The 19,583-nt window shown below is 45.5% G+C and overlaps 1 protein-coding gene across 3 annotated transcripts; it reads right to left on the minus strand.

Annotated features, from left to right (window-relative positions):
- Position 1: 1 nt before the first annotated feature.
- Positions 2-11,167, minus strand: CCNE2 (cyclin E2). Of its 3 annotated transcripts, XM_036337748.1 has the most exons (12): positions 11,154-11,167; positions 10,240-10,278; positions 10,045-10,138; positions 9,911-9,967; positions 8,854-9,005; positions 7,905-8,040; positions 6,217-6,363; positions 4,719-4,814; positions 3,338-3,472; positions 2,355-2,466; positions 1,694-1,851; positions 2-1,010 (listed from the first exon to the last, which is right to left on the minus strand). In XM_036337748.1, exons 2-12 carry the CDS (start codon positions 10,251-10,253, stop codon positions 897-899), a joined length of 1,215 nt encoding a protein of 404 aa, XP_036193641.1. In that variant the 5' UTR covers positions 10,254-10,278; positions 11,154-11,167; the 3' UTR covers positions 2-896. The 3 variants fall into 3 exon arrangements, with proteins under 3 accessions (XP_036193641.1, XP_036193640.1, XP_036193642.1); XM_036337747.1 differs by lacking the exon at positions 11,154-11,167 and having other exon boundaries at positions 10,045-10,141; positions 10,240-10,268; XM_036337749.1 differs by lacking the exons at positions 1,694-1,851; positions 11,154-11,167 and having other exon boundaries at positions 10,045-10,141; positions 10,240-10,268.
- Between the last annotated feature and the right edge of the window lie 8,416 nt (positions 11,168-19,583).

Raw genomic sequence — 19,583 nt, forward strand, 5'->3', positions numbered from 1 at the left:
AAAAAAAAAAAATCCTTAGGGATACCTTAGAGCAGCGGTCCCCAACAGGTGGCCCGTGAGGTCCGAGAGATCGGCGACCACTGCCTTAGAATAATAAAGTGACTTTCTCATATAAATAGTTTGAAAGGGTACTTAAGTTTTTTCATTCAAATTGTGATGTACAAAAAAGTTGCTATAAAGCAATCTGTATGTCGAAGCCCCAAGTAGGAGCTACAGCATTTACATTGTTTATCATTTCTTTGGTATTCCCACTGTTTAGAGCGCAGTTTTAAACACCATGTTCTTAGCCTTACTGGTTAAAAATGTTATGTATGGCAAGGCAAATAAACTACTTAAAAAAACATTTTTAAAGTTCACCATTTATAAAAATTCAAGTTTTATAATAGCTCGCTACAGCAGCTATAGAAAATTAGTCACCTTAGCACAAAACTAAACCTTTGTAAACATACTTAATTTTATTTTCAAGAACCAAATTGCACTAAGCAAGGATATATGAATTTTGAGAATCTAAAAACTAGATTCAAAGTACTGTATCACTTAATGTACTCTTTAAGGTAGCACTTGTCTAGTCTAAGATTTTAATGATAAAATTCCTAGTCCATCAAAATAGTAACACTGGATCAGAAAAATTTTATGGCATAAATTGTGGCTGGCTTCTAGCCAGTCACCTTGGGAATTAACTTTTTGTAAACAAGGCCTGCTGTTTCTTTAAACAGCTGACAATGAAATACATTTCTTAGTGCCAATTTTACATAGTTTTTTTAAATCAAAGAATGGCATTGAAATTTCTGAATTCGCTAGGGTAGTTCTGGCACTATTTTCCTGTAAAACTTTAGTACATTTTAATGACATTTTACCCAAAACTCAGTGAATATTTGTCAGCTTAGTTATCTTCCTTAGTGTTTTCCTGATAGTTTTTCAGTGCTCTTCGGTGGTGTCATGATGCCTCCATTGCACACTGGTGACAGTTGTCCCCCATTCCTGAGGGTGTTTACGTAATTGACTTCCTCCTGCACATGTGAAGAAATGCAGAGATTAGCAGCTAAGGTAAAGTACTGACATAGTAAAATAAAGTCAAACCAGATTTCTGGATACTAAATTGAGGCTGCTTAGGCCTAATATAATGGTCTCCCCCACCCCAGTTATGGAAAATATAGATACAAATAGATAATAGATGTAGAGAGGTATATATAAAGGAAATGAGCATGTCTTTTTAAATTTTAATTGTTTCATTTTTACTTTTTAAAAAAGCTTTATTGTTGAAAGTATTACATATGACCCCCTTGCTCCCCACACCAGGCCTCACTACCCTATTGTCGGTGTCTGTGGGTTATGCACATACGAGTTAATTGGTTGATCTCTTTTCCCCCACTCTCCCCTGCCTTCCCTCTGAGGTTTGATTGTCTGTTGGATGCTTCCAGGTCTCTGGGTCTATTTACAATGGTGTATTTTATGTCTTTGCAACTTGGTCACAGTCTAAGGTTCAGCAGTTTGAACTGCTGTAACTATTTTTTTAAACTCAAAGTAGACTGTTGGCATTGATCTTAAGAAACTTCAAAAATCTTGCTTTGACTTCAAAGTTAATCACTGTGTCCATTAGAACTTTCTATTCCTTTATTCTGTATCATCCTTACTGTCATAGTTTTAGTGACTTACTAGGTAATAAGACCAAGAAACCCCACGAGAAACATACCAGCATAGGCAGGTAATTTGTGTGTGTCTGGATATTGTGTCTGTCTTCCATAGAAATCTTATTAAACATCTTCAGCTTCACTGGACTAGCACTTTTTACTACACTGGCAAAGGGCACCATCCACTCTACACATTCAGAAATGCTTTCCCATTCCAAACCTAGGAAGAGAAAAGTTAGCAAAATGTAAGGTTACATCAGAAAGTATCTAATATATGCCTAATGAATTTGTTCATGCTTCCAAATTGAAGGATAGCTATATTAAAACTCATTCCAAAAAAGAAGCCAAAATCAGTAAGTTTTAGCAAGTCAAAACAGATTATGACTCTCAAACTACATGTGACTATTTTGAGGGAGGAAAAAGACTTCGAGCTTCTTAACCAGTACCTTCTACATAGGAAATTAAAATGATCAAAACCCAAAGAACTCTTAAAGCAGAACTATAATCATGATTAACTTCAAATGGATTTAAATTCCATTTGACCTTATTTTTGTTTGTGGATAGACACTGAGGATTAGAACTAGCAGAAAGGAAGGTAATCACTACACTGCTACAATTTTTCCATTAAAATTTTAAGTTTCTGTTTAGCAGCATGCTAGAGTTCATAAATTAATAGTCTCTTTAAAAGTTGTGAACAGATAAGAAGGTAAAATAATGACTTACCTGAGGCTTTCTTAACGACTTCAATAGAGGTAAAATGGCACAAGGCGGCAGCAGCCAGTACTCTGTACTGGAACTCTAATGAATCAATGGCTAGAATACATAGATCTAAAAGCTGACAAAGGAAAAAGCAAAAGTACAAAGTATTTAGGAGACACAAAATATCAACTCAGTAACACCGTTTTGAATACACAGTACCTATTTTACACACTATGAGAAGTAGTCAGGAAGGAATGGTACCCTCCTTTAATTACCTTGTTAGAACATCTCTTATATGATGGTCTAGGAATATTTAGTTGGAACTTAAATTTTTAAAAAATGTAACTAAGGTGATTTTAATTCTAACATGTAAAATAGGTTCCCTGTGTATTCAAATATAAAAGATAATCATATAGAACAGTGGGTCTCAACCTTCCTAATGCCACAACCCTTTAATACAGTTCCTCATGTTGTGGTGACCCCCAACCATAAAATTATTTTCATTGCTACTTCATAACTGTAATTTTGCTACTGTTATGAATCGTAATGTAAAATATCTGCTATGCAGGATGTATTTTCTTTTTCTTAAATATCTTTTATTGACTTTTTACAGAGAGGAAGAGGGATAGAGAATTAGAAACATCGATCAGCTGCCTCCTGCACACTCCCCACTGGGGATGTGCCCGCAACCAAGGTACATGCCCTTGACCGGAATCGAACCTGGGACCCTTCAGTCCGTAGACCGATGCTCTATCCACTGAGCCAAACCAGTTAGGGCAGGATGTATTTTCATTCTTACAAACTGAACATAATTAAAGCATAGTGATTAATCACAAAAACAATATGTAATTATATATGTGTTTTCTGATGGTCTTAGGCGACACCTGTGAAAGGGGTTGTTCGACCCCCAACTAATTGATGTTTCTCTTTCAAATCAATCAATTTTTTAAAAAGCTAAACAAAACCTGTAATTAATATTAGCATTTACTCAATAACAATGTCAATACCTGAGCTATCTGAATGAACTTGTCCTGAGAATACTGAGGTAGAAGAACTTTAGGAGCATCTTTAAGAGCATCAACTTGAAGGAAGAGATTGAGCCAGGAGATGACTGTTACAGGACAGAGTTCCCATTTTAAAGCCTGTTAAATGAAATTAAAATGCCTGTTAATAAATGTAGGTACATAGATACCACATTGTATAGCTACTTCCTAAGATAGCCATTTAAGAAACTTTATGTTTTTAGGCTCATTTTTTTTCTAGGAGTTTTATTATTCTGACTCCATTTATTTTTATTCAAGATATTTATAGATACCTCACAATCTAAAGCTGCTTGTGTGTTGTAATCTATTATTGACATAGACTGTTTTATTCTCAGTTGTCTTTATTTACAAAGTTCATTCAGCCTATTTTTCATTACTGCTTTTCTCATTTCTTGCAGTCACTGGTCTTCCAAATTTGTTCTGTACTTCATTAAAACTACTCTTTTAATTGTATTCAGTGACTCCACAACGAATTCCATTTAGGTCATCTAAGAATTGATTCTAGACTTCTTATTTCTGTAATCTCCAATGACATCTTTCCCTCCGTGAAGCCCTGAGACTTTACCATTTATAAGAAGTCCAAAATAATTAGGAGAAAGCAGAGGGCCTTAACACCTGTGGAACTGCCCAGAGAATGCCATCTTCCCTTTACATCCTCCTTGTACTACAAGTCTGAATCTGGATAATTTTATTATTAAAACAGTATCAACATGTCAACAAGATCCCATTCTAACAGAGCTACCCGAATGTTTAGTTTGTAAACATAACTTACGATAATTTGTAAATGAAAGTCATATTGATTACGTTTTGTATATCCTATTAATAAACCCATGATGTCCAAATTTAAAAACATACTTTCTAGTAGTTTATATTCACTCTTTAATCTCTAATTGAAGGCCTAATTAAATACTTTTATGCTTCTCTTCTCCATATTTCTATTAATAGCCCTTTCTCTGCATATAGAAAAAAAGGCAGTGAAATAATTCTATTTTCTGTCTGCTGGAAGAAAAGGAAAATGACTAAGGTCTGGGAATCATTGTTGGAATTCATTTATATATATTATATGCTAACTACTAACTATATGTTTTGAAAATATCCATAATTACTTAAATTAAGAAAATAGTATATTCTCAATATAGAAACTTGAAAGATACAGAAAAATAGAAAATAGGTTAAGCAAATTCTTCTTTCATCCATAACATTGTCAATATTTTGCATTAGCCTTTTAGAACTGGATCCTAATACTAAAACCTCAGTTTTGATTACTTACATTGTAGTATTTGAGATTCAATAGTAATTACTGTTATTAAATTGCAACTAGAATAATAAAAGATATAATTATTACCTTTAATATAATGAGCTCCATCCTTAAGATATCCTCTTCACTGCAAGCACCATCAGTGACATAAGCAAACTCTTGGAGCTTAGGAGCATAGATTTCCTTTAAAATGGATTTTAAAATTAGTGTTAAGCACAGTTGAGATTGAGGTAAGAACAAAAGAATTATATACAAACTACCTACAGGCTTCATTTTATATATATAATAGATTTCAGAGAGGAAAGGAGATGGGGGGAGAGAGAGGAACGTCAATGATGAGAGAGAATCGTCGATTGGCTGCCTCCTGCACGCCCCACACTGGGGATTGAGCCCGCAACCCAGGCATGTGCCCTTGACCAGAATCGAACCTGGGACCCTTCAGTTCATAGGCCGACACTATTCACTGAGCCAAGCCAGCTAGAGCCAGGCTTCACTTTTAAGGACAGGTTCACAAAGGAAAATCTTAGTAAAATAATTCTACAATAGCCAAAGCAACCATACATTTAAAGGTATCTTTAATATCTAGGTCTAAATTAGCCAACTATATTAAATGAGACTTATTTTCATGGAATTGATCTTGAATTGCAGTTAATAAACATCAGTATTTTAAACAGTCATTTCAGTTAAAACACAAAAAGCCACTCTTGTTTTAAGATTGCCTATTACATTGGTCAGAATAAAACAAAAACACTCAACCAGTGAGTTCTAGAAACTGAAAACATTTCCTTTACGTAATACAAAAGGATGGTTTGTGTAGTTGGCTGATAACAGGTCTGCTTTAACAGTCCAGAGAACTAGGATGGTCAAATGAGCAGAAAAGATGCCTGCCACAGATGAGAACAGGCTAAATATGAAGATTTCAGTCTAGAAAGATATCTGAAACAAAGTATTATTTCGGTTCAGAATCGACTGAATACAAACTTAATCACCAAATTTGGCAGAATTTGGAGATATCTCTTAAAGCTCAAAAGGCAAATTTGGAAGAAAAAAATACACTTAAGGAAATCAATGCATGATTTAGTCCTCCAAACACAGGCTTCAAAGATTTCAGGTGAAGGTACTAATGATACTCATATTCATATTGAGATTGTGTGAAGGAAAATCTCAAGCAGGAAAGGAGTTGCCTTCTATCCTGGCACCACCATCAGATACAAAAATATTCTTTTAACCCAAAAAAGCATTTCATTTGATTGGTTAATCAGTTGTCAAAGACCATTCTATTGGGTCCAAGTGCCATAATTCTGTATATAGGGACAGCATCAATATATTCCGTTTGGCAGAATGAGCCATGGAACATTTGACCTAGATACTAATTCCAGAATTTAAACCGGAAACTTATAATAGGCTTGAATACTAAAAGGCAACTATAATATTTATCTAAATCATAATGTTCAGAAAATAAGGAAAAACCCACTCATCTTCCCTAAGGAGTTAATATCAAAGTAGTAGTGTTTATGGAATTGATGTGTTGATTTTAAAACCTGGGTCGGTAAATATGTCTCTGAATAAACTTTTGAGAACTTACCTCAAGTTTGGAAGCAATGAATAATGAGGTAATTCCGATGAGTTGGAGCATATTTTTATTTATATCCTTTTGTGTCAACATAAATCTATCAAAAAAGTCTTGCGCAAGGTAAAAGGTCTCCCGGTGCAGTGTGTATACTTCGCACACCTAGACAAGAACCCCGAGATTTAAATACTACTCCATGAGTTTCTCCAAGTTAGCAAGTTGTGTCTTCGCGTACCTGACAATACTTTTGTAAGCCCAACTTTGCTTTTTAGGGGACCAAAGTTAAGATTGGGGAGAAAAATAACATGCAGTGATAGGGTAAACAAATCTGTTGTCTGCATTTACTCTTATTTTATAGTTTTTTTCCATACGGACTTAAAAAATGTATTTATTCCCAGATACATTTTATTTTTACTATGAATGAGAACTTTTTTCTATTAATTTCCTAATTGTTTATTGCTGACAGATAGGTAAATTTTCATGCTTAGTTTATATTCTTATCCTAATAGTTCCAACTGATTCTCTTCTCACTTTAGATTAAATGACAATGTTGTTCCTTTCAATGTTTTTATGTCATTTATTTTTCATGTTTTACTGTACTAGCTAAAATTGTAGAAGAAAACTGAATGAATACCATTGGTGATAAACTCTTTTATCATATATCTTGTTTAGGACTGTAATGGGAATTCCCCCATTTCATTATTAATAATAGTATCTGTCATTTCCACATTTATCAGAGGAGAAGCTTTTAATTCCCAAAATTCCATGATGTAGGGGCCGCTACCCCCATTTTGAAGATAAGAAAACAGAGGCATAGAGGTTCTGATAAACTGTGTTAAGGAAATTTATTACTGGTTTACTTCATGTCTTAAAATCAGATATGGATACTGAATTTCAAAAAATATCTTCCACATATAGTGAGATCTTATGATTTAAACTAGGTAATAAACTAGGTAATAAATAGGTTAAGGTAATAAATAGCTTTTTAAATGCTGAAACATCTTTCAAATAATGAAAGGATATAGGGTTGGGCAAAAGAAGGTTTACCCAACTACTTGATAGTTTATTATTTTCCATATGAACAACTCTAAACCTGCTTTTGCCCCGCCCTGTATATACTAAGACAAAGTAGAATGTAACACTGTTGGATTTGTCTTAATATATTCTGTACAGTTTTGCATACATAATCATATATTTAAGGGAAAACAGGAATACATTTGATAGACAATCACTAGATAAAAATCAATGAAATGTAAAAAAGAAAATAAAGCAAAACCAACATAATTGTGCTTAAATTGCTTTCATGATCACAAGACACTTAGAAAAAATAAAAACCCAATCACCTTATAACCACATGACTGAAAAACAATCTACCTTTCTAGTCAGAATAAGGAATTAAGATAACCTGACTCGAACATTTTGTAGTCTTAATACCCTCAACACCTTGAATAGCGTCCGGTACACAGCAATACCCTAATATCAAGAATTCTGAATTGGGTTTGGGTTGTGTGAGATGTAGTGGCTGTGTCCTCATGATCTTGCTCTTACAGACATTTTCCATTTCGGTACTATCAACTACAGTAAGTACCCCCAAACAAGGTGGCTGCTGGCAATGGATAATACACCATGAGGGCACATGAAAAGCACATTTACGTCTATTTTCCATCATACAGAGAAGGGAAATTTGTATTGCTGGAACATACCTCTAAAAGCCAGTCTAGAAGTATTGACCTCATTTGTGGTTCCAAGTCAGAATGCAGAACTTCAAAATGTTTGTCATGAACATATCGGGTCTCTTTCTTTAACATGTTTAGCCAAACATCATTCGAACATCCCCAGCTATGGAAAAAGGGTAAAAAGAAATAATTGTGTGGTTTACATAATATACAAGCTATGTTTTACATTGGGAAAAATTCAACTTTAAGACACTGAAATCCAACTTTCAATTTAGAACTTGATAGGAGACACTCTTAAGGTAGTTTTATCTACCTTTTAGCATGAAAAAGTAGAAACCTGAAATTATACAGCAAAAACCTGGATTATGATAATCTAAGTTGATGGGAACAAAAAAAACATTCTTTTGAAATCTATTATAATAATCCTGTTTAAGATAGCCATGTTTTCTCAAGAGCAATACTAAAAAGGCAAATATTTAAAGCTTATGATCCCAGTAGAGACAAGTGTTAACCACCTCCAGCTAGTTCACCAATAATAGAGTCACCTACAGTGACTCTAAATTACGAGAGGTTTTGTATAAGCTGTACTTCCTAGTCCTGTTCATTAACTAGAAAAAAGTATAGACCTTACTAAGCTTGGTAACAAATAGATGGGATTGATATATCAAATGATACATGTTAAAATGTTTCCATCTTAACAATTTAGATAAATTCTTTAAACTCCATTAAGGTGATTCAGTTCTGATAAGGCTTACAGTACTCAGCAAGCAAATGAAAATAACTATAGAAGCAATGTTTAAAATTCCTCTATCATTTGCAAATAGCACTAGTCAGATTATATATGCGTAAGTATCGGTAAAGAAAGCAATTTACAAGTTTTTCTATCTTATAATGAAGGCAAAAAAATAAAGTAATGCCATTTATGAAATCAGAACAATTTTAATCTCTGATATTAAATTACTGAAAGTTTTCTTACCTTAAATCTGGCAAAGGTGAAGGATTAATAAAAAGATTTTTAAATCTATAATTTGTAAATCTGGAGAAGTCACTTGTTTCTATTTCTTTGTGGGGTGTTTCAATGATAATGCAAGGACTGATCCCCCCAGATAATGCAGGTGGCCAACAGTTCTGTCATTTAAAAGAAAAAAAGAATATCTGTGCAATAGGAAACCAGCTTTTATCTGAGATCTTTCATAAATGGAAGCTAGTATTTCTAAACAGTGTACAGTTTTCCCCAAACCACTGCTAGCTAACATGCTGACAATGTAGTAAGTTGGCAGTTCTACTTATATTTTATAAATAAGTCGTATAGCTCATCAATTTTCATAAAGAGTAACTGATAGGCTGTTTTAGACAACAAAATACAATTCTGGAAATACAAGACATTATGTATTGGGAGAATGGAGGAATAACAATGCATCTGTAGTCAGATACTAATAACTTACAGATTTATAAAACTGCTCTGTTATTTATCAATAGTGGCAAGGGCACCTTGTTTTATAAAAAGCTTCCCCACGTGCCTCCCCCCACCCCCTAGTTAATCTTGCTCTGATACCTTAGATTACTTTCAGGCAAAACCTTAAAAATGGAGGCAAGTGGAATCAATTACTTAAGTCCTACTTAAAGGCCCCTTTCCCCCAATGCTGGTTTCAAAGAGAGCCACTGTCTCTAAGGTTTCCTTTACAACACACAGGAGGACTTGGGTAGCAGAGGGCTGGGTGCCAGTTGTCAGTGACCTCGCATCCTATTTGCGCCTCAAGGAGCAGCTATGAGGACCCTCCATTCTAGCCACAGGGGAACAAAGAGCAGTACATGGGGCAGATTAGGCGGGCCCGGGTGCAGTGGGCAGCTCAGCTCCGAGGAGGAATTCACAAAGAGGAACCAGCTGCTTCAAGGCAAACTTGAGCAGGATTCAGGCACATACAAACCGCCCTTAAGAGAAGCGCCTCCCTGCTGACCTCTAGGGGCAGCAGGTAACAGTGTCAGGCGAACCTACTGCAAAGCCAAGCCCAGCCCGCCCCGTTCTGCATTACCCTAATCTCATACTGGTGTTTCTGGGCGACCTTCTCCTCTCTCCTCTTTCTGACATCCTGAAAAACAGAAAAGGCGGCTGTTACACTAGGTCCCAGCAAGCAGTCTCCTCTCCTCTCCTCTCCCCTTAACTCGCCTGGGCTGTTTTTCTCTTCTTGGCCTGAATTATCTGGGCTTCTTGGGGGGAATCAGTCTGGCTGGGCTGGGGCTGCTGCTTAGCTTGTAAACGGCTGCTGTGGTGGGTTTTTAAAAAGAACGCTTAATTAGTAGATCATGCGTCTCAAAGACCGCAGCTAACACGGAAACACATCTCCAAGACAAATAATGTTACCTGCGTCTTGACATCCTTCTCTCCAGGTGTAGGAAACCTCTGGAGGGGAGAGAGAACGAGTCAAACACATCGCCATCCCTCCGAGTGCCCAGTGGACGCCGACCCGGAGGCTGCAGCTAAGCCCCCGTCGGTGGTCCGACATCCCCCCCCCCCAACCCCCCGCCCTGCTGTCCGCACCACATTCGCTCTCTCATGGCGTCAATTTTGGACACAAGCCTGCATTTCCCCCACCGACTGTACAGCCAGGATGCAAGTGGAGTCTTCAAATATTTACAAAGCACACCCCAGCACCCCAAAGCGCAGGGAGGAAGGTCTCCCCAAATGGGTCTTCTCTGCACCCTCCCCTCCCCCGCGAGTGGGGTGAGACAGCGCCCCCACTCCCTCCGTCCCCGCTGCGCCGCGAGAGGCTGTGGAGAAGCCGGTTCCGCGCCAATTTGGAGAGCGGGGTGGCGGGGCGGCGGGGAGGCAAGGGGCGGAGGGAGCGGGCTGGTCGCGCCCTTCCCCTCCTACCCCCACCCGGGCCTGCCCGTCGCTTAGAGGGGCGCCGGGACCCCAGCTCCAGGTGGGGGTGACAGTGAAAGAAAGAGGTTGTTAATTAAAGACCGGGAACTGCTGTTCGGGACTTGTCTCCCCGTGAAGGGGACCCAGACACCCATCCTCTCCCGCGGGATGGCTCCCCAAATGGGGGTGGGAGAGAAGCCCGTAGCCGAGGGGAGTTTCCCGGGGCTGGGCACTCAGGGGAGCCCTCCACCCCCGTCGCGCCCCGACCCCCTGCCAGAGGCCCCGGCAGGCACCGGACGCGGGGAGCCAGCCCCACCAGCCGCCCAGTCTCAGCGCGCCCCTTGCCCCCCTCGGGCTCCCGCCGGGAACGAAGCCGCCGAAGGAGGGGGCTTTCTTCCCCCCGCACCCCGCACCTCCTCACCGCCGGACCCGCCGCTGGGCTCTCAGCTGGCGCCGGCGCCAACCCAATATATAGGCCCGCCCCGCACGCATGCGCCTCGGACTGACACCTCCACCCCGCGCGCTGCCCGCCCCCGCGCGGCGCCCCGCAGCCCACGCGCCCGGCCTCGGTCCGCGGCGGCCCACCCGGAGGGGCAGCGGGACGCCTCCCGACCCCCCGCCTGCGGCCCCCGCGCCCCCTCCACCTGCCTGCGCGGCCCGCCGGCGGGAGGGCTCTCTCAGAAGCTCCTCCCCGGACCCGGCTCCCCGCTCGGCTTCCGCACCTCCCGCCAATCGGTTCCGTTCCCTCCCGCCCGAATCCCGGGTCCTGGGGTGTCAGGCCAGCCCAGCGCGCGACCCGCCGCAGCGACTCCGGGGAGCGTAGAGCGGCCGAGAGGGGGCCACCCCGCCGCGCACCCTCGCCGTCCCGCCCCGGCCCCCAGGCCCCGGGCTCTTGCCTCCGAGGCGCGGGGAGCGAGCGGCCCGCCCCCGCCGGCGCGCGGGCCAATGGGAGGCGAGGACGGCGCACAACGTGGAGCAGCTGCAGATGTAAACACAGCCCGGCGCGCGGCGGCCACGTGGGTCCCGCGCCGCGCGTCTGCCCCGGGGCTGGCGGGAGCCGCCGGTGGCCGCCTCGGGGAACCACGCTCGGGGACGCCGACCTTGCCCTTGGCTCCAGCCCGCCGACCGAGGTACCGATCCGCCCTGTCTCCCCGCCCCCCCGGCAGCCGGCTGGCTCTCCCTCCCGCGGCGGCTTCCCACGCTGGAGTCCCCGCGCTCGGGACTTTCGCGCCGCGTCGCGTCCTCCCTCCCTCTCCTCCCCGCCTCCAGTTCCAGGGCTCAGGGCAGAAGCCCCTCCGGAGCGGGGCCGGTGGCTTCTCCTGTCCCCACCAGCCCGCGCCTCTCCCGGGGCGGGGCGGGGCGGGGAGAGCTGTCCCGCCACGTGCAAGCCCCGGGCCCGCCCGCGGCGCCCCGCCCCGCCTGCCGCCGCCAGCGCGCCCTGCGGAGCCCGCGCGAGCTGCCCGCGCGGGAGGCAGCGGCCCGCCTCCGAGCCATCTCGGGAGGAGGCGGTCCAATGCGTTCCCTCCCCTGGGCCCCCACATCTAAACCCGGGGTCCCCTCGCTGCCTGTTCATGTTCCCGCCCCAGCGCGCCCCAAGTCCGGACACCTCCGAGGAGGACGTGCCGGCGATGATTCGCGAATTGGTTTTGTGGCGGGATCGGTGGGGAAGGGGCTGCCCGCGGGAACAAAGGCTCCGGGTGCGAGGGCCGCGCGCAGGCTCCTTTGAACCCCGGCAGCGGCGCCTGGACGCGGGCGGGCGGGCGGGCTGGTCTCCCGGCCCCGGCGGCGTGTGAGCGCGGGAGGCCGAGGCCCGGGCCCGTCCGGAGATGCACCGGGAGGCGGCGGCCGGGACTCCATCCCCTTCTTCTCCCCGCGGGGTCCCCTCCCCGCGCCTTTTGTGCGTCGCGGTCCGTGCGGGCCTCCGAGCCTGGAGATGATGAGCGCTCTTGGGCCCTGGGGCCAGCGGGGTCCGTTTCCCCGCTTTCTCTTTCGTGTCCGACAACAGCCTCGTGACGCTGGCAAAGTGAGTGTTTTTGTCCCAAATTTACACGTGCGGAAGGAGGAAGAGTCTTGCCCAGGCAGAACCAGAAGGGACCCAGGATCTCGTCGGTCCCAAGAAACGTCCTAGCGGCTGTAATGCTTGCGATGGCTCTCCCGCCCGGGGGGGAGGCGCCTCCATGCGCGGTCGCGATCGCGGTGTAAACCTGTAAAGACATCTCGCAGCCTGACTTTACCAAGAAAAGGGGGGGGGGGGGTCCTCCACGCGAACGTGAGCAGAACCGGTAACCTGGGGGCGTGGATTCGACCATCCCAATGCACCGAACACCAGCGATGGCGATCACATTTGTAGGGTTAACCTTGGAGCCCCGGGCTCACTAGTCAATTACTTGAAAACGGGCATTAGAGATGTACTTCGGTCCGTGCCCTTGACTATGAAGTGAAGAGGGCGCACCTTTAGAAAAGGAGAAGGTGGAAACACCCACAAAACACAGTGACTTCTGCCATTTGCATGTACCTGGTCAGGGGTCCAGCGAGACTGAACAGGTCATGGGCTTACCTGTCAGTTGCCTGAGGTTACAATCCTGCTCCGCTGCAAGGTACCGGATTTCCCTGAGCGAGGGTTTCCCCTAGAAGAGATAAAACAGCTTGTTTCAAGGGTTGTTTCAAAGTTGGCATTTCCTAATGTCCATAGAGCCTGTCTTGCAGACGTAGCTGCCACAGAGCATGCGCAGGGTTAGCCACTGGCTCTCCTGCCCTTCCCGTTCCTCATTGATACTCATAGAAATTAAGAAGTGATTTGAAAGGTGCTGGATAAAACAGAAAGGTGAGTGATAAAACTGCAGTTTCTCAGGGTTGTGTTCCTGTAGCCGTCCTTCTGGGTCTCTATTTTAGGCATCATTATTCAGTGTTTCATGTTTTTATATGTTCATGTTTAGCCCCTTCTTTTACTAATCACCCCGCTTTAAAAATTCACTTACTTTGAAATGTATGAGATTCCTATATAGTACTTGTAATCATTTTAGACACTTGGGCATTTTCTATACTTCCCTACTGTGCATGCAAAGTCAACACACATGGTAAAGCCGCTATTGGTCTCCACTGTGCTTTCGCTTTCAGAAGAAAGGGGGAGGGAACTGGGAACATTCTGAGAGGCACAGGTTTTGTTTTTTTTTAAGTGAGGGCCAGCCCACTTATTTCTTGCTTCCCTGCATTTTCACCTCCTCTGCGAAGCCTCCCCAGGTGCCCTCCTCTGCAGTTATGCCCACCTCACAAGGACAAGAATTACCTTGTAAAATGTCTATTTCCAGCGAGGCCTTGGGCCTCCGTTGGTCATCTTTCTATGGCCAGGGCCCAGCCGTTCAGAGGCAGACACAGTCAGACCTTGGTAGCTGCTGAATAAATGACGCATGGCATATCCCATTATGAAACTTTTCGTTCTCTATGGTTAGCGTGATGGATGGTAGAATTATTCCCAATTAATGTTGGGGTTTTTTAATGAATAAACTGGTGGGGGTTTTTTAGAAAAGTTTTAGAGTTTCAGAGAAATGGAGCATGCAGAACAGAGCTCCCATACACCCTCCTACCCGCCGCTGCCCCTTCCCACAGTTTCCCCCATTATTGACATCTCACCTTAAGGGGCTGCATTGACTGCCAGGTGGACCAAGGGTGATTCATTATTACTTTGTTCAGACTTCCTCAGTTTTCCCCCCGTCTTTTTACTGCTACAGGACCCCAACACCACCACCCTTAGAAACCATGTCTCCTTAAGGTTCCTCTTGGGTGGAAGTTTCTCAGGCTTTTCCTTGTTTCTGATGTCCGTGACAGTTTTGAGGGGGCTGGTCAAGGATTTTGTAGGGTGCCTTTCTATTGGACTTTGATGTTTTTCTCGCGGTTGTACAGAGGTAAAGTGCCGTTTTTATCACTTCATGTCGAGGTTACAGACTCTCAGCGTGGTTTATGACTGTGGGTGCTGGCCTTGGCCACCTGGTAATGTTTGCCAGGCTTCTCCATGGTGAGGTTGCTCCCGCCTCTCTCCAGGCTCTGCCCTTTGGAAGGAAGTCACAGTGCAGCCCACACCCAAGGAGTGGGGAGTTCGCGCCTCCTCTAGGGCGAAATAGCTACAGAATTTATTTGGAATTCTTCTGCATGGGAGATGTTTAGAAATTGGATTAAACTTGCTTATTATCCATCTTAAGCCAAAATATTTTTATAAAAAAGGTTCTTCCAAATTTTAACACTGGACTACTACTCATCAGAAACATTTTTCAGTAAACTGGCTTTTTTTTTTTTTCTTAATGGTCAGTGGCGGTACAGTGGCTACTGGTGGAGTGTGCAGCCACCACCTTGGGTTATGCTCGGGCACCAGTGGTTGCATTTGCATGATCACAGCAACGTCAACACAGTGAAAAAGAACAGTTGTCTTAATTTTATTGTGAAAATAGTTTTGGCTTTGTGTTGCCCTGAAAGAGTCTTTGGGATCCCCAGAGGTCCACACTTCTGAGAATGGTAGATCTAGTTTCCAAACTAGAATGCTGGAAGTCATCTTAGTCCTTTTTTTTTTTTAATCCTTTACCTGAGGATATCTTTTCCCCATTGATTTTTAGAGAGAATAGAAGGGAGGAAGAGGGAGAGAGAAACATTGACTTGAGAGAGACATCAATTGGTTGCCTCCTGCACGTGCCCTCCAACGGAGGTACCTGCTGCCCTTGACCAGGAATTGAACCCATGACCCCAGTCCCCAGCTGACACTCTAACCACTGAACAACTGGTTCCCTTCTTTTTTCTGAGCTCCATAATTATAGCTAGCACGTCCTGAGTAAGGTGACGTGCTAAGCTCCACTCGAAGCTTGTACCTTCTATAATCCACCAACACCGAGACAGGTGCTGGTACTGTCACCCCCACTTTACAGATGAGGAAGCTGAGGCATAACCTGCCCACGACCCATGGTGGAGCCTGACTACGGCAGCCCAGTAGCCTCCTCCCGTCACCGTGTTATCTCCAGATGAACCCTCTTTCCCCTCTGCCTTCGTTCAGGTCTCCAGTCTTCCTTCAGGTAGTGCAGTCAGCTCCTAACTGGTTTTCCTGACCCGTGTCGCCCCCCTCTAATCTGCCTCCCGATGAAATGCATTGCCAGGGCCCGCTGGAATTTCTAAAGCGCAGACCTGTCCCGCGGCCACTGCCCTGCTATGGGTCACCTTGGGTTAGAGGCCAGACCCCTAACCCACAGCCCTGGCACCCAGGAAGTCCACCTGCATGCAGTTCCCACACACCTGCCCTTCTCGCGGGGACCTTTGCACTGCGCCTCGCACGCTCCCCACAGCCGACTCCTGTCTCTCCATGAACCCTCAACTAACACCACCTCCTCTAGAGAGCAGCCCTGCCTGCCCTGGGATGGGGCTCTTCCTTCTACGCCCCCCTCCCCCACGCTCCCTCCCCCACCACGCGGCCTCTACCCCTGCCCTTACCAGGCGGGGCGTGCTCACTGACTCCAGGGAACACTTCCTGGAGGAGCTTGGCAGCTGGCACCAGCTTTGCAGAGGGCTCAGCAGGTCCCAGCTGAGTGCTCCCCCTGGAGTCAGGGCAGGTCCCGGCCTCTGGACTCCCCGGAGGCTAGCAGGGAGTGCCCGGCCTGCCAGGGCTGCTCATGGCCAGGCGGGAGGGGCGGGAGGCGCGTCCCATGGCGGGCATCTTGGGTGTGAGTGCTAGAGCACACCCTGGCCCTGGCCGCCCGGCTCCCTCAGGGTTTGTGATCCTGCACCGTGTGGGGAAAGAGCAGGGACGACAGGGCGGTTCTGGAAATCCCGAGGCCCTGGGTAGAGGTTGAAATAGACAGGAGGGCGCCCGGTGGGTCAGCCTGCTCTGGGCCGGGCAGAGACGGGCCGTGTCCACCAGACCATGAGGTGGGGGCCGGAGAATAAATGTGTTTCACATCACTGTCCCCTCCCGAGGCGCTGTGGAGAGATAGGAAGGTCACATGGTGGAAGGCACTGCTGTAGCTGCAAAGGGCTGGGAGGACTCACGGAGGTGGCATTTTATTTAGTTCACTTAGTCATTTCACACACACCAGAGCACCCAGTGAAGCAAAGATTCCTGCCCCCTCAGAGCTTGATTCTAGTGGGCGGGGCACAGGGGACATAAAGGTGTTGTAGGCTAGTGATAAGAAGAGGACACAGGAAAGCAGCTTGGGGGTGTGCTGGGAGGTGCTGGCCTACATGGAGTGCAGGGACGCCCCTCCCCTGACATCTGAGCAGAGAGCTGAGCAGCAGGGCAGGCCACACAGGTTCACAGGAGGAAGAGCATTCCTTCCGGGGAAGGGCCAGTCCAGGGGGCCTTGGCGTATCTGATGAACAAAGAGGTCAGTATGGCTGGAATGTGGTGAACAGAAGAGAGTAGAAGAGGCTGGGAGGGAGCGCTTTAACCAATCGATCGATGATCGATGATCGAGATCGATCATCGTGTGGCTGTGTGGAGAGCAGTTAGTAGACCCGTGGGACCCAGGGAGCCTGGACAGGATGGGGGGCTGGGGCTGGTGAGAAGTGGCTGCGTTCAGCGTGTATGTTGAAGGCAGAGCCGAAGGTGCGCTGATGGATGAGACGTATGGGACAGGGACCACTCCGAGGTGAGCAACTGGATGCCCAGTGCCCGTCCCTGGAACGGGGCAGATGCAAGGAGTGGCTTTCCCCTTCCCTTCCACTCTTTCTAAAAATCAATGGGAAAATGTGCTCAGATGAGGAGTAACAAACAAACAAAAAGGTCAGTTCCAGGATAGTGGTAGCTCAGGTGGTGGGGGAGATGAATGGGGTCTGAGGGATTCACAATGGGCTTCAACTGTATCGGTAACGTTGGATTTCCTTCAAAGCATCTGAAGCAAATACGGTGAAATGTTAAGGTTCTCACGCTTAAGGAAGAAATTCTCAAGTTGGTTGGTGGACACATGTTCACTGTATAACTCTCTGAAGTTTTTGGTTCTCTGGTTGCAAACTTGTCTGTTTATTTCATTTATTCACTTGGCCTCTGGCCCCCACTTCTGTAGGCAATAGAGCCTGGGATGAACCCTCACTTCTGAGCCTCCCTTGTGGCTGCCACAGCTCAGGGGAAGGTCCTTAGACACCCCAGGGAGGAGGTTGGGGCAGACAGCACCTCTGACCTGCTCTCGGTGACCTCGGCCCAGCCTTCCTTCCCCACCTCGTTCCTGAACTTAGGTCTGTGATCGCGGCCAAGCTCTCCTACCTCAATTGTGAGTAGGAGATTGCAAACTGGGATTGCAAACCCTACTTAAAATGGAGCTATATTTTAAAATACTTGTTCTGTTTCATTGCTTTGGGTTTTTTCTTTTTTTTTTTTTTTTTAATATATATTTTATTGATTTTTCATAGAGAGGAAGGGAGAGAGATAGAGTTAGAAACATCGATGAGAGAGAAACATCGATCAGCCGCCTCCTGCACATCCCCCACGGGGATGTGCCCGCAACCCAGGCACACGCCCCCGACCGGAATCGAACCCGGGACCTCTCAGTCCGCAGGCTGACGCTCTATCCACTGAGCCAAACCGGTTTCGGCGCTTTGGGTTTTTTCTTCAGGGACACTAACTTTACATTCGTACAATTTCCTCTGCTCACCTTCTCCCTCACTCCCTAATGATTTTTATTAATTTTTATCTCCTTCACGTTTATTAGGGTTCTTTATATATTCCAGAGCCCTTACAGTCGTGTCTCCTCTCTTGTGTTTCGTCATTTGTTGTGGTTTCTGTATTTTTTTATACTTATTTTCTAAACCTCCCCGTCCCTGTTCCGCGTCCTGTTCCCTGTCCGCTTGTGTTGCCTGACCATTGCTTCCTTGAGTTGTCTGGTTCTGCTTTGTCAGCTTCCTGCGCAGCCGCCCCTGCCTCGGTGTATACTTTTTAAGTGTACAATAGGATGTTGTGTTAAAATGTCCTTCTGCTTTGTGGCCACATTTCTCTGGTGAGTTTTTGTCATCTGCAGGGGAGTGTTGCTGCTCCTTTTCAGACTTCCGTCTGACGGTGCCTTTGCCTGGATGGTTTTCCTCCAGTGCTTTTGGTTGGGTGTTGAGTTACAACTCTTATTTCTGAACTAGAGGCCTGGTGCACAAAAATTTGTGCGGGGGGGGGGGGGGGGGTCCCTCAGCCCGGCCTGTGCCCTCCTGCAGTCTGGGACCCCTCGGAGGATGTCCACCTTACGACCTGAAATCTTTCTGTTGCTAAATCAGCTGACAGTCTATGCAAACTCCCTTACAGGTAATTAACTGCTTTTCTCTTGTGGCTTTTAGGATTCTCTTTATCTTTAACCTTTGACATTTTAATTATGCTATGTCTTGGTGTGGGCCTCTTTGGGTGCATCTTGTTTGGTTGGGACTCTCTGAACTTCCTGGACTTATGTTTTTTCCTTCACCAAGTTAGGGAAGTTTGGGTCATTATTCACATAGGTTCTCAATCTTTGCTCTCTCTCTTCTCCTTCTAGTACCCCTATGATGCAGATGTTACATTTCATGTTGCCCCTTATTCTATCCTCATTCTTTTTAATTCTCTTTTCTTTTCACTACTTTTTTTTTTTCTACCTTGTCTTCCAAATCGGTGATTGATCCTCTGCTTCATCCAACCTACTTTTTTATATTTTTTAAATTGATTTCAGAGAGGAAGGGAGAGAGATAGAAACATCAATGATGAGAATCATCGATTGGCTGCCTCCTGCACGCCCCCTAGGATTGAGCCTGGAACCAGGACATGTGCCCTGACTGGGAATCGAACCATGACCTCCTGGTTCATGGGTCGATGCTCAACCACTGAGCAACACCAGCCAGGCCCTGCCAGTATATTCTTGATGTCA

The sequence above is a fragment of the Myotis myotis genome, unplaced genomic scaffold, assembly GCF_014108235.1.
Source record: "Myotis myotis isolate mMyoMyo1 unplaced genomic scaffold, mMyoMyo1.p scaffold_m19_p_16, whole genome shotgun sequence".
In the NCBI taxonomy this organism is placed as follows: domain Eukaryota; kingdom Metazoa; phylum Chordata; class Mammalia; order Chiroptera; family Vespertilionidae; genus Myotis; species Myotis myotis.